General features: G+C 29.8%; 2 protein-coding genes across 2 annotated transcripts in view; both read right to left on the reverse strand.

Annotated features, from left to right (window-relative positions):
• Nucleotides 1–8,576, reverse strand: part of LOC132943082 (AT-rich interactive domain-containing protein 3A-like) — an 87,480-nt gene extending 78,904 nt beyond the window's left edge. The window contains exon 1 of the mRNA XM_061011882.1: nucleotides 7,863–8,576. Within this exon, the coding sequence (XP_060867865.1) occupies nucleotides 7,863–7,865 (3 nt within the window). The 5' untranslated portion in view covers nucleotides 7,866–8,576. The remainder of the gene's footprint in view (nucleotides 1–7,862) is intronic.
• A 6,633-nt stretch (nucleotides 8,577–15,209) lies between these two features.
• The window catches only part of LOC132942785 (protein dead ringer homolog), a 77,393-nt gene continuing 74,143 nt past the window's right edge, over nucleotides 15,210–18,459 (reverse strand). Inside the window, exons 9-10 of the mRNA XM_061011423.1 lie at nucleotides 16,202–16,297; nucleotides 15,210–15,978 (exon numbers count right to left, since the gene is read on the reverse strand). Of these exons, the coding sequence (XP_060867406.1) occupies nucleotides 15,869–15,978; nucleotides 16,202–16,297 (206 nt within the window). The 3' untranslated portion in view covers nucleotides 15,210–15,868. The remainder of the gene's footprint in view (nucleotides 15,979–16,201; nucleotides 16,298–18,459) is intronic.

Consider the following 18,459-nt stretch of genomic DNA (forward strand, 5'->3'; position numbering starts at 1 on the left):
GTAGTAGAATATTTTTTTTTTAATATCAATTAGTAAATGAAAAAAACAATAAAAAATGATTCTTTACAAATTAATTATTTGGATTGTCCTTAAGTAATAAATATCTGCATAGAAACATTTCTTCTACATACATGGTAGAATTTGAATACTGTATCCGTAAGTTTATCCGCAAAATCATTTTCATGGATAAATAACGGGTGGTGTGGCGTAGGTAGTCCTATTAAATGAAAAAATTGGTTGATACCTACTGTTTGGTGAATCACTCATGTGTAGCTACAAAGAGTCTGACGTGCAAATATTAAAATATTATTAGATACACATAGGTATATTAGGCGGGTATAATATAATATAATAGACCTATAGATCACTGAAATATATTATTGTACATCTGCACAATCGATTTCTAATGTCGTTTACTCAAGCGCACGCTATACTGAAACGACTATAATATTATATATTAAAATAATAATTCTCATTGTAATATAATATTATGCAGTGTCTACGTGTACAACTATACATTATGACGTATTTTAAAATGACACGCGCGACCGCTGCACTGCCAAACCTTCTCTGAGCAAACTTCCTTTTTCGTCATTATACACGTAGTTTCCAAGAAAAACGCGCCAATTCCGCCGTTTTTTCGTAAAACCAATTTCAATATATTATATTATTGTACATACATAGTACATACCTAATATATAATAACATGTAGGTACACCTTATTCTCGTATTAAACTGTTTACCGAACGATAGTAAAAATAAGAACCGTACAAATTTAGCGTTAAGATTAATAATACGTATATTTTTTATACCAGTATAGTACGTAATTACTATTTGTATGTAGGATGCACGTGGAGCATGTATAGACATAATCTACCTATAGACCTATAAGCGGTTATAAAATTAAAATTAACATCATTTACTTTATACTACACGTTATACCTAATAATACACCTAATTAGTTTTTACTTAAAAAATAAATTTAAATATAATTTTACTTTAATTGTACACGCATTAACATTTTTTTTTTCTATAATGGAAATTCACGAATATATTGTATCACATTATTACCTACAGTTATTATAGAATTATTAATTTTAAGTTAACGACCTTTATCACCCCTTCTATTTGAAATATCTTTATTTCCATGAATTTTATTTGTATATAATATTACTTATACTTACTTACGTCGTGCAATGTGCACGTTATGTCATATAATTATATTGTATTAACAATAAAATAATATTTACCTATACACGTTTGATTTCATTATTTCATAAATTATACTAAGCACGAACGCCATCACGAACACAGCCATTAGAAATCAATATCAGTTTTTGATATAAATTAAAACTAATTTACGAAACATAATAATTATTGGTACCTACCTAGTCAAAAATGAATATACAGTTCATCTGTATATACAGACAATATTATATTATAATACATTTTATGAAATAAAATAATATTCACGTCAAAATAATAGTAGAATAATCCGCGTTTTTTGGTTCGTTCCGCTCACTATATACATATACAATATACATATATGTATCATAATATAATATACAGAGAATAATATATATATATATATATATATGATTTTATTACCTATTATTATTGTAAGTTATTGTAATGCATTATTTTGTTCCATTATATTATATTTTATAGGTGTATTGATGTTATAGTCATGACGTATTTATCAGACAACGCCGACAGTCAAAACATAATAGGTCAACACATTATTTAATCGACGATGCATTAGGTGCATGCATTATAGGTACCGGCAGTTTGTGTGATTTAAGATGTCAAAAGGGTTATTTTTCTCGAGTCAAAATGTCAACACACACACACACACACAAACACGTATAAAAAGGACGAAATCATTTGTACAAATAAAAATACCACCCGCTATTATCGGTTCGTGCGCCGCACAAATAATAATAAAATATATATATAATAGGAATCGTGATATCTTATTCTTTATACATGTTGTATGTTATTTTTCTCCGAGTCTATAAACTTCCCCTTTTTTTTTTTTTTTAAAAAGGCTTCGGTTTCTTTGAACCTGCTAGGTCACCCTTATAATAATAATAATAATAATAATAATAATAATATGAGTATATATACAATGTATATTATACACACATTATATTATATCATATATACGTCAGGACTAAACAAACGTTTGATTTGTACGGGTATTTTTTCTCTTTTAAAAAAACGGTGTACTTTTTGGGGATTTTTATTACACGTCCATAGCGAGTGTCAATACACACACGCACACACACACACATACATACATAAATATAAATCGTCGGCACATCCACCACATTATCATATTATACAACGTGAAAAATCCTTGGACCCGTTACAGGCGCATCATATACATGCATGTACGATAATATATATCGTATAATACCTATGTTATGGTCAAGGACGTGGAGGGCGTCTGTTCACGCCGCCGAGATTCTTTTGCCTTTTTCAGCGTGATAAATTTTACGGGATTATATTGGCCGATGTAGGTATATTAGGTAGGCGCTCAATATAAACCGAACCTGACTATTGTGTTTGCGCATACGATAAAAAAGGACATGTTATAATACGCTTTGTATACTAATATAATATATATTATCATATCCGTCACCCTAGCTTTATGCTGTGATCTATATACATCAGTTATAACTATTATCAAGGTACCTACACCGAGTGCTGGACGGTGAATGACGAGAGGTGTGACTGGGGACATGCTATATAGTGTATTACACAATAATTGTATCATATCACCGCTGCATCTTATGTCCGTGTGTATATAAATACCAAATTCCGGTAAACAAAAATCGGATAGAAATAGTTTTTTTAAAATTATCATTGGTACGTATTATAAGTACATTAATTGAAAAATACAATAAAACGAGCCAGCATACAGAACCATATCACTGTGCAACACACCCTATCAAACATGTATGATCACTATACGCTACCGCATCGGTTATAAATTATAATAATAATTGTCCGAGTAACGGCCCGTGCGCTGTTTATGTAATACTATGGCTGAATTATTACCCGACTTCGTTCGAGTAATAAACGGATGTTTTAACCGTTTACTAGGTATTCATAATCCAATTATTTAACTGACTATATCTACACATTTATTTATATTATTTTATAACTTTTTTCTAATAAATTTCATTGATAAGCGAGGTTTCCCACTCCCGATTACACTGCGGCGTGTAATTTTTTTTTATAACATACCTATACCTATGCATGGATACTAAACGCATAGGGCACCGATCGGGAACACACAATTTGAACTCGTTTGCTATATCAATACAAAATTAATGCATCGAATTTGGCTACAAAACGGAAAAATATGGTGACGTAGAAATATTTGGTAGCTGGAGGGGTAGGTAGGTTTATAATTAAAGCAACTCGAACAACTCTACGAAAAAATGTTCAATTGCATAACTAAAAACGTCGGCTTTTTATATATATCAATTATAAGGATTATGATATAAGGTGTTTCATTAACATGGAGGGAATTAAAATGAGGGGTATTTTTTTCCTGTTTTGCGTGTCAGCACCATTTTTATTTTTGTTGTGAGGGTCCGTTGTATTCTTTCGATTTGAGAATGTTTAACGGTTCACGAGATTAAATTTGATGTACTTAACTATTCTGTTATCATAGTGCGTCTTAATGTCGAGCATCATTTTTGTGCACATTTAAGTATAGGTATACCTACTCAAAATGCATTAAATAACCACGGGAAAGTGCTGCCAGGGTGCACATATGCCCGATATAGTGTCTCACCCTTAAATCGGAGTATATTTTATATATTATAATATAAACAAGAGATTAATATATATATATATATATAAATATATTTTTGTAAAAAAAAAAACTTCCTTAATAAAGTAAGTTATATCCAAATAACTTCCGTCCATGTTTAAGAAACACCCTCTATATTTCAATAGATTTTACCTAACACGATTTTAGTGTACGGTTACCCGGGTGCTTATATTAACAATATCAAAGTAATATTATAACGCATGATACGCAAATGTATTTTAAAAATATTATGCTTGAAGCTCCTTCGAAAAGATGAGCGACTGCCAGTGCACACATCCACATAATTTAACGTGTATCTATATACAGTTAAATGATGATATTATGTTATATTATTGTAGTACTTACCTACAATAATAGTATACACTATATGAGCACAATATTTCATCTCAACTATATTTCAGGTGTCGTTGTTTTTTGAAAATGTGCAGACTACCAAGAAATAATACAAGAATAGGTACCTATAGTTATAAATGTTTTTTTTAAAAAAAAAAGATCGCGTAATAATATTATACACAAACGCCACGCCGGAAAATACGTACCACTTACCTATATATAATATTATATAATGTATACCTATATAATATATTTGTGTGTCTACGCATCACTGCGCGTATTGGCAAACTTATCAAAGGCAAAAGAGAGTGACGTTTTTCTGGCACGTTCCAATTATTTCTTTGCGCCCTATCCGGTGATTTTTTATATAATCGCTCGCCATAATAAATCGGAGTAATAATATATAGGTATAATATTGTACATCTGCAGTTTAGTCAATCATATCGTTTCTCGTTCGTTCGTCCAGGCTTAAGCGATTCGGAAATCACATGCAGTATACAATATGCGCGTACAGTATCGAACTAAATTTAAAACATACTTAAGATATTATATGCCTATGAAATCAACACGAAATAATATCGATATTATTATTACAGGTGCGACTTATTTAAATAATATAATGTTATTTATTATATCACATTTATAAACTTTCAATTCATAATGGCTGCAGGGGTTATTAGAGATAATATCCTGTGTGTAAAGTATGAACACAATAATCGTCATTAAACCGCCATTACGACGCGATTAATGGTGACCGATCGGCAAGGTTGTACGATAAACGCATTACATTTATACATAATATTATGTGCATAATATTGTTATACATACATGGTAGGGAGTAGGTACATATTTAAGGGTGAAGACCGTGTAATATATAGAAATATTGCAGTCACCGAAGTACATAGCGTCGGCATCATCTTTATAATGTTAACAGTAGGTAGACAATAAACATACATTTAATATTTTTTCCATTAATTTGTTTTTATTATCTTTCTATTATGTTAGGTACGCCTTTTATATTTTATTAAATTAATTACACAAGAGTTTACAATACATCTTATGAACCCACTACGTGTACGATAATAATTATATTACAGGGCGTTTACAACAGTATAAATTGTTGAACTAACAAAAAACGTTGAAAAAATTTAGGTACTTAATGTTGTCACCGTCGTCGCAGAGTAAACGTAAAGACATTAGAGTGAGCATTAGACATTATTATGTATATAATGATGAGTGAATACACCTATAACCTATAGGCGATATAGTTATGTATATAATTTATATATGTATAATAATGTTTTGATGAAAACACATTACACGTACAATTAATAAGCCATTATAATATTTTGTATTACTAAAAAAATATTGTCAACATTAGAACTTAAAAATAGCGAGAATATAAAATTATACTTATTTTTAGTAAATATCAATATCGTATAACTACTTTAAAGTACGAACTGCGGTTTTAGAAGAATTTAAAATTTAGTCAATTTCCACGTATAATATTGTCATCCCAATAGCATTTGCAATATTATGATATTCACCCCTACGATTAGATATTTTATATAATATTATTGAAGATAGTACAATTATTCTTATTTTGTTATATTTTTTAGTGATGTTATTGTAATCTAAAAAACCAATCGCGTATAGTTATTATCTGGCCTGTCCCAGATTAATCACAGGATAAATTAAAAAAATATGTACGGATATAAATCCGAAAATGTCTCTGAAGGAATTGTCTATACATAGTTATGTACAAAATACCTGATTTAACGGACTATCACAATCGTTAAGGTTTTTATAAATTAAATTAATATCCGATGTCTAAGAGAAAATAGGTAAGAATATTTTTATTATGAGCTAAATGTTATATACTTAGATATACGACTACCTACATATAATTATGTAGTACGATATACTACCAATATAGCCATATCCCATATACGTAGGCTATATATATATATATTTAATATACTGTACCTATACTAATTGGATTTATTTAGAAACGGGTGGGTAGGTATATTACTTAGCTCTACAAAGGTTAAGTAATGGTTACACACAAATCCAATTAGTTCAAAATGTAATTATTAATTATTTATGAATATATAGGTGGCTAAACCAAAAAGTTAAGACAAATATATTATATACTCTGTATAATGATATACACAACAAAATTATTAAGCTTCGAATAATTGTGCAACCCTAAAGTATTGATATCTTTTGCAGTCATTTTAAATTTAAAGGTATTATAATATAGAAATTAGATTCACATAAAAAATATATAGGTATATATATTATGAAATAATAGAATGTATGGGTAGGTAATAATTAATAATTACTAATAGGTATATAGGTACCTACTTATGATGGTCGGAAATTAAACCAAGATTAGTTTATAGACTCAAGACATGCGAGTCTAGACCTCGTCGGAATGTTCTAATAATTAGTAAAACGAATTTGTTATCAGCAAAGGACTAATATGACAATATGTTATATGAATCAGTTGAGTTATAAGAAACAACGTTATTTTATGGATTAATATGTAGGTATCCATACCTACATAATTGATTAGCGTTTGCTGCAACGTTTAGAGAAAATTATATGTAAAATTTAAAATATCGATGACTGACTTTTTCGTTTACCTTTTATAATATAAAATATAATATACGCTTAATGACTAATATGATAATAAAACTAACATAAATGTGGTGAGATACATCTGCACGACATGCAGACCATTCGAATTTCTTAACTTCGTAGTAGAGTCGTCACTCTTCATCTTATATAAAGACGGTGTGGGGGGGAGGGGAGGGGGGTAAAAAATGTGGAGTAGAACCATAATATGTGGATGGAGCATGAGAAAAATAAAAAAGTACCTACCCACATAAAAAGATTGCAAAATGATAATATATTTAAAATCCAAATACTATATATATTATATTATTATAGAAGCTTAATATTATATATATATATATATATATAATAAAAATATGTACCTAAATTTCAAGTAACAAAACAGTATACCTAATAGACTAAAAATTTATGTTTGGGACATTTTGAAATTTCAAGATGATACAAATGAATTATAAATGCATTCACAGTGTTTTTTACTTTGATAGTTGATATAGTAATATTTAATACACTTTTTTTGTCAAAATTCTATATTATACATTCTGTTCCAATTAGAACAATAGCTTAAGTGATAAATTAAATTATTCATTATTAATTTTTACTATTCCAAGAATTCGAGATGAACCACAAATTCCAGCTCCAATTTTAAATGTTCTTGCAAATAATACAGTATCAAGTAAATTTCAAAAACTTTTAATTGTCCATATAACACTAATATAATATGGAAGCATTATGAATGAGCTAAAAAAAATGACCATGACATCCATAAAATTACAGTTAAAATAATGTAAATAGAAGAATACCGTCATTATAGCAATTATATTATTGCTATGCATAGCAACTACATATCCGGGAATAAAATATGAATATAGACAGAACAATTTTATCAGGTCAGATTTACCTATAGCGTTAGTGTAAGGTATATCATAGTGAAAATAAAGACGAACATACATGATATAATAATATATAATATATCTATATATAGGAAGTAGATGTATGTGCATAGTATGTATACGAAGAGTATGTGTAAGTGCTCAGTGCTTACCATATCCTTGTGCGAGTCCAACGAGTTGGTCTCGCCGGTGGCTGCTACACGGACGGGGTTCTGCTTGACGCGGCCAATTTTGAATGAGTATTCACATCCGGTCTACTATAAGGGCGGCGTTATATGTTATGTTATAATGTGATGATATCCCGGCTTCGGCGGAGTACTAAACGCGGTCCATATATTATGTGTACATGAGGTGTACACTTGTCGTGTATATGTTTTTCGCGTTACAGGTATTTATAGGTACCTCTATAGTATAGTATATTGTTATGCTATTATTGTTGACCGGAAACGGCGATTGTGGCGCGATCGGAGCAAGGCGGCGACGTCGACGACCGCGACGACCACGACAAGAACGATGCTCGTCGGCGGTAACACATGATCGCGTATTATGTCTATGCGATATCGATCGTATTTCGATAAAAAAAAAATTCAAAAAAACACAAAACACAAGACAGATGAAACAATTTTCAAAACGAAAAAAATTCAAAAAAATCGCACGGCGCAGCTACAACGAGATACATTCACGATATAATAAGTACCTGTGGAAACGATGCGATAATTGTATGATTGAAATACGACTACCAAGATCGACGACGTCGTGTGCGACGACGGTCTGCGACGGAATTCGCGGCGGTCGGTCGGTCGGTATAACTATTGCGGTGCGAATCCGCGGACGGTGTTTGTGTGCGTGTGTGCGCGCGCGCGACGTGTTTGTTCGCGAATGTGCGTGTTCGCCGACCGCGCGCGCCCGCGGTGCCGGGTGGGGGGGGGGGGCCCGCCGGGCCGCCGTTTCTCATTGGCCAAGGGCCACGCCCCTCCCCCCCCCGCCGCGCGAAGTTTCCTTCTCCCGCAAGCGCGCGCGCTCTCGATCCGTTTTTTTTTTCACGTTCTTTCTTCCTGTTTTATTACTATTATAATTATTTATTTATTTTTTTTTTTACAATTCTGTCGTAGCTACCATACCTATACATATAATATATTATATTATGTACCTAACATAATATGTATAATATAATACTTGACACACGCACACGCCATCATCGATATATATATACATATAGAAGGTACCTATATATATATATATATATATATTATTATACGCATACATGAAATCGTATGATAAAGACAATAATGTAGTATTAATCTAGGTACTATAGTTACTACTAACATGAAGAGTAAAGATGTCTTTAATAAATACCGTATTCGAATTTAAGATATAAAGATACCTATACAATGGGCACCAATATAGGTACTATTAAACCATATAGTACTCGCCTATAAGTATATACATTATGTATTTATAAGTACTTATATATCATACGATTTATTGATCAACGCCTATTGACAATATAAATAGGTAATATAAACGCATAGGTGCAACTATAATGAGTGCTTGGGGGGGGGGGGGGGGGGAGCGGGCTTGACCACTCAAAATATATTGGATTATAAGTCACGAAAAATGTTTCCCTTAATATTGATGCATAAAATTGACCAAGTACGCGTGAGTACAGGTATGCTGCAAACCTGTTTCTCAAATTTGGCAATTAATGCATACCTCTACCTACCTGGTATACCACTTAATAAGGAGTATCATATGTCAGCTTCTTTCTTTCAAATGAGAAACAACCTATTATACCTACTAAAAATATTATGTAGTTGATTTTGTTCTTATAAATATAAATATTAATTGCCAATATTATAGTTCTAGGAGTAAGCGTACTAGAATATTTAAAAATTCCAATGATCAGAATTTGAATAAATAAATTATTAAGGGAAAAAATTATGGTCTGCATGCTTGGTGAAGACATGCAGGTACCTATATATTAAATATATTGTAATTTCTCATTAATATATGTTTATTATACAGGCCATTTACAAACATACCAATTCAATAGAGGGTCATTCGGTCTCTTTTCTGCAAGGATAGTGCGATACCCTTTGATATTAATAAATACTTATATAGGTATTAGTTATTTTATTCTACGAGCCCAATTAATGTTATATCAATATATAAATTATGAAAATATGATACCTAAATTTCAAATTTTTATACCAATATAAACATAATACCTACTAGAGTGGTGGATTTAGCGGTCGTTGGGTTGGAAAATTTTGACGGGGCCCTTGACTATTTATTTTATTCTGAGGCCCACCTAAATATAAAATATTACAACAAAAATGTTTTGTAACCTATATATATATATATATATTAAATCATGGATAAGTGCGTTGTATGGATATTGATTATAGCCTCTCTAATGATTTTGTTGAGTAGTTTAAATGTATTAAATCCACCACTGCCTTATAGACATATATATTATATGTACCTACCTATATAAGTGTAATGATAACGGAAATGTTTTATATAAGGTACCCTACCTTTTGCCTCCACTCACTACACTGATGGTGTTGTATAATATATTAAACACTTTTTATATATGCATACCTATAATTTAGCGACATTGCTCTTGCAGACGTCCTCGTGGTTTTCCATCCCATAGCCGCCGCGACACATGCTCGATCACCTCGAATCAATGTATATATTATAATGTCAACAGTATGGTATGATATTAAGTAGATAGGTATATAAGTGTATATATAGGCACATTTATATATAAAGGTATAGGTACGTTATATACACGGTACAGTGCAATTTTCTGTGGTGGTATGGAGAAAGGGAGTATATATAAGAGGTATCTATTCCTAATTTTTTCCCCTCTAAAATAATACACCTTCCCGCTGAATAATCGTCTTTATATTATTTTATTATTATGAAATCATCGGAAATGTCCTCATAGTTTATCCTAAATAATCTATTAACATACACATAAGAATACGATTTACTGTAGTCTTACGTCTATATTTTTCTGGCACCCTGAGCATAAATATAGGTATCCTAATCTCCGATTCCTGCTCAGTGAAGTACAGTGATTTTAACGGTAAAAATATTAATCACATATTTCATATTAATTTAACGGCAACACGTCTTATAGGAATGCGTCGTAAGATTACCTATGTAATGTATAATTCAGTATTATAGGTATACGCTAAACTAAACAAACAATATTAGTCGTAATTGTATGCCACTATATATATATATGCATATATAATAAATAAGTAGTTCTGTAGTAGGTACCTATCTAGTATATATATGCTATATATATGAGTACCTGGTGCAAATATTTTTGTTTACTTAATACGCATATATATATATTTATTATATATTTAGTATTCACCTCTAAAATTGTGTTATTCTTGTAACTATAGTTAGGAAATAAAAATATGTTATCATCAAGTGTGAAATACTTACAAATATCGTTAAACACGCTTTTACAGTTTAGAAAACATGTATTTTTCTATTATATAATTTATGTGTATTTATAGACATATTGTATATTATTATGTGTATAGTATATGTATAGGTGTACTGCTGCGGACTACAGTTGATTATTATTATTTCTTATAAATATATCAAAATCGTATGTATACAAATACAATGCATAATATTACATAAAAACTTTAAGTAAATTTCAAGATTGTCCAAACAACAGATAATACCAGAATGAGAAGGTATTACGCAGTTGTGTATATTTGTATATAGGTTTAAAATGCCTAACAAATACGAAGACATTCTCATTTAACAAGTGTGAAAGATCTGTAAACCAACTCTAATAGTACTAATTAATTGTCGGTGAATATACACACTTTGTAATATTTTGGATAAATTAATATACCGACAAATTCATCTTTTTTGTTTGTTTTTATGTTGAGACATTTTTTTTAGATGTTTAAATAAAATGTTCTTTATGTAATTGAGTAGTCTATTTGACGTGGGTATGATAAATTCTATTTAATAACAAACTACAAACTATAATTAATATACGGAACACAGGTTTGTACACATGAGTAGCTCGAAAGTTATATTTATAACCTAACCTAAAAGTGGACGACAACGGTATTTATCCATGTAGTTACTATATTATACCTTCGACACGACTCGTCGATCGTCTCGCTTTGTTCACTTCGTCGCAAGTATTAGTGTTGTATTAATATGATTACGTTTAATTTAAATAGACGCGAAAATAATTACCGTATTCAAAAAACAATTATGAGTGAATATAGTATGGTATAGCTTAACCGATTTTGATTTAACCGAATTATTTTGATTGATTTTTAGGTCATGTTAAAGAAATTCGTAAAAATCTAGTGTATAACGTATAAACAATAATCGGCCTTCCAAATTTTGTGTGACAAAAAATGGTAATAATCGCTGCAGTTTATAATCTGACGGAATCCTCTCCATAATTGTTATACATGCAATTTAGTTGCTTCTAGGCGTATAATATAATCTTAAAGGATATAGCCGGTATCAGTGGTGGATTTAAGGGGGGGGGGGGTGGGCAGAGGGGCAAAGTCGCCACATTGGCTCAGCATCTTATAGTTAATAAATTCGGTCGTTTTTAAATATTTGTGTCACAAAACTTGGATAAAAACAATAGCGGCTCCCCCCCCCCCCCAAAAAAAAATCTAGATCCACCACTGCTTTGCAGGGAATTAGTGTATTATAATACAACCAAGCCATAATATATTGTACACACATATAATTGCGTTATTCCAATGGTTCGATAGACCACATATAGGTGCAGTAAAAATATATGGAAAATAATAATTTAATTGATAATTTTATGATTCATAAATTATTGTTGAGATTAGTACATGATTAACAACTAACCTTGAAATCGTATCATTGAAGTAATGTCACTGTCACTATACACCTTCGTTATACCATACCACTACGTCTTATTGTTGTTATTTTTTTTTTATACGAATCGCGTGTTGCGGGGGTTGGCCAACAGGTCGATCGCGAGATGAATTAGAGTCGATCGGGACACCGTTTCGCATTTTCTTAAATTTTTTTTCAGAAAACAAATAAATTAATTTTGTAATAGTAGGTAGTATAATAATAAAAGTAGTAGTATACTAGTAGTGGTAATAAGTTAAAAGTAATAATTTGAAATAAATATATTAAAATACGTGTTGTGTAAAATTGTGAATTTAAACGTTAACAATACTTATTTATATTGTAAAATAAAAGTAATAAAAGAAGTGTAACACGCATATGTACGTACATACATAATAATATATTTCTGTTTGTTGGCAACCTTTTTTTTTTTTTTGGTCGATCGTGAAAACCTAGAAAAACTCAGAGGTCGATCACAAGTCTATTAAAAGTTGGCCACCCCTGGCGTATTGTATACCTATACGACCTATCTATATAAAATACAAATTATAAAATTTTTCTTTTATCAACAAATCGTGTATTTAATAAGCAATAAAAAAAAATAAAAAGATAACGGTTAAGATATGGTAACTTGATGATTTAACATTGTAGATATTCGTGTTGTATCATGTAGCAATATTATATATTATGATGTACAATATGTTCCTATGGATATTAAATTTGGTCGATTCATTTCAGTATACTCCCTTCTTTTAATGATTATTTACTAAACAGCTATTATATGCGAAGGAGCACGGAGCGCGGACAACAGTTGTACCTACCTACTTGTCTGTAATACGTACAAATGTACAATTTACTTGATATTGTTAATATAACTATTTCAGGCATAGTTATAAAGCAATAGTACCTATAATAGAACCGTAAAAGTGTTTGGATGGGTATAATTATACAACACATTGGCGTGTATCATAAAAAAAAAATGGTATTGTTCAAATAATTTTAGGTGACCACTATATCCCACATAACATTGTTGCACCGACCTATAAAATGTCCTATTTTTCTTCCATCAATACCCAGCACCAACCCATATTTAAGGTGTTGCCTGAGCAACACTTGGACCCTATATATTGGACGCCACTTATATATAACATCAGATGCAATGAAAATAATAGTTTTGGCTCGGTAAGTTAATATTAGAAATGACACATATACCCTGTCCGAAATATGAATACAATTTTATCACTAATAATCGTCTGAGCCGGTCCCTCAATGTCAAATGAGTACCTAATGCATTTATTCCAAACTATCTCTTCCCGTACCAACCCACTAATATCGCAAATCTCATCTCGTCCCATAAATCTCAACCATCGACTCAAGAGAAAATATTGCAGAGACTCACTAAAATAATATAAACATTTTCACGTTGGGTTCTATATATATCACTGGCTGGTCTCCGTCCTCGTATTATTCACAGTTAGGTTTTATATGTGCATAAATTATCACATTTGCTATATCTAACACAGGTTGAAAATATTATTTATAAATAAAAAATAAATAAAATATTTATATATTATGACGAAATGTGCGAAATAGTTTTTAATCCACTTTAGACGAGTGATTTTCAACCGATGTTCCATACGGCAGTAGCACACGCGAAAAGCACCTATATAATTGGTAGACTGTAGGGCGCCCCGAGTGGGAAATTGAAATTCAAGACGGATATTATACATTATACAGACATATTATGCCATCATAATGATTGTGATTTTTTCGTATTTGTAATAAAATAATATTATAATATTTTATAAAATAACTAATGAAAAACAAGAGAACATATTTTATGTTAATAAATATTATAATGACTTAATATTAAATTAATTACGAATAACTACTGGTGAAGTCACATTTAGAACGTTTAATAATTATTAATTATATATAAGTGCGTAATACATGGATTTAAATCAATACACTTTCTAATAAAGAATTTGTTTTTAATCACATTAATATTCAATTTAATAAAAACGTATATTTATTACTTCGTAATGGTACCTACATAACGATTATAATATAGTTATTGATTCCTTATAACTATATTGTATTTTCGTGTAAATGTATTAATTATTGTATTACTACTTTGATCAGAAGCTATTATTATTAAGTATTATAGTGGAATAAGTAAATAATGTTTTAATTTCCAATATATCTGATTGAATTACCTATAGGTAGGGTATATGATTTGTCCTTACTCATTACCAAACGAGATCGTTAATAATAATAATTAAACACTTATAGATAATGGACTTACTTATGATTTTTCGCACGGTTTTTCGTCATTGATTCGTAGTAACGTTCGAATATTATTCTCTTCCGTTAGATACACGATAATTAAATACAACACACGGTGATTTTAAGTATTTTGTATTCATTGTTGATTTAGAACATTAAGACAAATACCTAACATTTTTTTTTTTCATTTATTTATAGATTGTTTATAGATTTTTTATTGAATAAATATATTCGGTTCTATTACCGGAAACAACGGAAAGGAATTCTATTTTAATTAGGCAAATAAATAATAATAAGACACAACCACATTTCTTTATAATCATAATACAAAAAAAAAACTGTAATTTATTCAATCATTATACATCGATGCTAATACTGATTAATATTCAAATCCAAAAATGTACGTGTATTTTACAAGACGTGTTATGTTATTGGTTTTCCCATTAGGATGAGATCTAAAGAATGCACAGCCTTAAAATTAATTTGAAGTACTCACAATTTACACACTATATTTACAATAATAATAATAATAATAATACAAATATATTTTTAAAAATAACGTAAAAAAAATTAAGTCTCCTACTCGCAGTAAAATGGGTAATATATAATATTATATAATATATACATATTTGCGTAGTACCTAAGTATAATGATAAATATTTATTTTTTAATCTATTCTACAATACAATTTATTGTATTAGCAAATCACTTATTTTCCATAAAAAAGTAGTTTTAAAACATACAGACATAATATAATATAGTATAATCTTAAATTAAAATTAATTCAAACTATTATCGAATTCAACTATGTATATATTGTTATTTAATTGTTATACTTAATGTATATTAGACGAAAAAAGGTATAATATATACATTTTATTTGTGTTGCTTAATAACTGTCTTCTAAACCATTATATTTTAATATTATATTTACAGGAAAAATCATTCGTTGTGCTTGTCAACGTCTACTATTTTAATTAGAATGATGGTCGTCGTGATCAACAACACTGCTTTGTTGTTGGAGGCATCCTGTGTAGAGTTCGCCATTGAGGCGCAAAATAAAAGGTCTAGAGTTCTTCGTTCCTAAAATAGTGGTTAATGGTCAAATTTTATTTAAAACACAAATAAATATTCATTTTTCAAATCTCGTAGATAGGATATTTAAAAATGCACAGATCGCGTGCATACATCGATCTTTGTATAATAATAATAATAATAATAATATTATGTATTTATCTAAAGAAGAACATTAATTTATGAACTCAAACGCAAATTCTATCATAATATTATACTAATTCAAATTTACCTCCGTTTAACTCTGATTCAACCTTGACGAGTTGACCTTTGTAAATCCCATTTTTTGTCCTTTTACAAACGTTTATTTTGAGACCACTAGGCATACCTAAACATCAAAAACAAGATTCTTAATAAAATTTAAATAATAGTATAATTATTAATAATATAATATTAATGCAGAAGTATATTATAAGTTACAACATATTATTGCATGTTATTAATTTTACAAGTTATATGCCACACGGCACACAAATCTTAAACATCGCATTTCTATATATAATATGTATATGTAAATACTTAGGTAGGTACAATTAATTAATTTATAACAATACTGATATTATAAAAATTCTTTAACTATTCTGGTTATGGATATTGGATACACATTGTACAAGAATATTTGTAAGATAAAAATGTCCACGCTTGATTCAAGAGAAATATTTATAAAATAAACTATAAAATATAATACTATTTAGTATTTATTTAAGACAGAAAAGCTAAAAATGAAAATCTTATTTCGCAATCCTTATATTTTATTTTCCCATTCAACCGCTTTTTTTAATTATTCTCAATTGTATTCAAATAATATAAGAGTACCTACAAATAATATTTAAAAGTGTATTTAAATTATATTTGTCTTAGGTCGTTGAATTACAAAGGACACGACCCACAAAGATCTATTCAAAGTTTAATTATCATTAGGATTTATGCATACACATTAACCGAAATCATCGACATAGAATTATTATTTGGCATTTAAATATTAATTATTTCGAGAAGATAATGACTACCTATATCTGTCTAAACACTAGAATACAATTTAAGAAATTAAAATTGTCTCGCATTATAGGTAATTCTCACTGAAACTAAATCAGGTAGGTCACATCAGAACATCAATCGTAATCACTATTATTATACTAAATATTTATAAATAATATATGTTTATTATGAAATCAATGCCTAATAAACTATTATTGTAAATTTCGTCATTAAATTATACGATGCGTATAAGTATTAAGTATGCACAGCAAAAGACTAAATCAAAACAGAGCTATACTATGTATAGGTACTCATATTACTATACTATTTGCAAGTATATAATATAATCTCCAAATCATTATATTTACCTGCTACCGATATGATTAGGCCTTCTTTATAAAAGAAACCTTTTCTGGCTTCCTATAACCCTATATAGGTACAAAGAGACCAGTTTGCGAGGGTCAACAAAATCAATTATAATATAACTTTGAACGATAAAACAAGAAATACACCATGTGTGTTATATCGGTAATAGAGACTATGATAAGAGCCGGCCCAAAATCATACTAAAATAGGCAGTCGTTTTAGGTGACAATTTTTTAATGATCCAAATAGATAGACTATGCTTTCGGACATTACGGTCAAAAAATAATAAATGTAACTATAAATGATACTAGGCAATCATAATATATTGTTCAACCATTTTTGTAACACACATTTCTGATTGCTCACTGTATAATATTTAAATAATAAAATATCTCTGATACGGATGCATTGTCTACAAGTGACGTCATGCTTATCGTTCACATAATATAGTACGCATGTAATATTGCTTAGAACTTAAATTTCTAAAACTGTGAAATATAATGATAGCTAGTGACTTGAAATTTTCAAAGTATGTTTTTATTATGTTCTAGAAAGGATTTTATTATTAATTTTGATTTTAATTCATTGAAATGGGCAAAAAAACAAAATTATGCATAGAATATAGTCCCGACAAACCTCCAGACCTACCTTCCTCATATCGTCCTCTTACCTAAGTCTTTCTCAAAAATTCTAGAAAAAATATTACTGATGCGAATCAATCCTATTCTATCAAACCATAACTATTATGACATCATAACACAATTCCTAACACTCATTTCGGATTCAAGAACAATTACTTGTCACTCCATCATGTCCACAGAATAATCGATATAATATTATCTCAATCACTTGAAAATAAGCTCTACTCCACTGGTGTAATCCTCGACGTCGTCCAGGCGTTTGAACGCGTCTGGCACGAAGGTCTCCTCCACAAAATTCGCTTTCTTCCGGCCCTTTCTAATAATCAAATCATTCCTATCAAATCGATCCTTTGCTGTTCGTTGTGAGGACGAACTCTCTCAAATCCACTTCCCTAAAGCAGGAGTTTCTTGTGGTAGTATTTTAGCTCCAACACTCTTCAACATTTTTACATCCAATATACCACATTAAAAAAAAAGAAAGCCGCTTAGAATTATGAAGTAGGGT

The sequence above is a fragment of the Metopolophium dirhodum genome, chromosome 4 (assembly GCF_019925205.1).
Source record: "Metopolophium dirhodum isolate CAU chromosome 4, ASM1992520v1, whole genome shotgun sequence".
Classification (NCBI taxonomy): Eukaryota; Metazoa; Arthropoda; class Insecta; order Hemiptera; family Aphididae; genus Metopolophium; species Metopolophium dirhodum.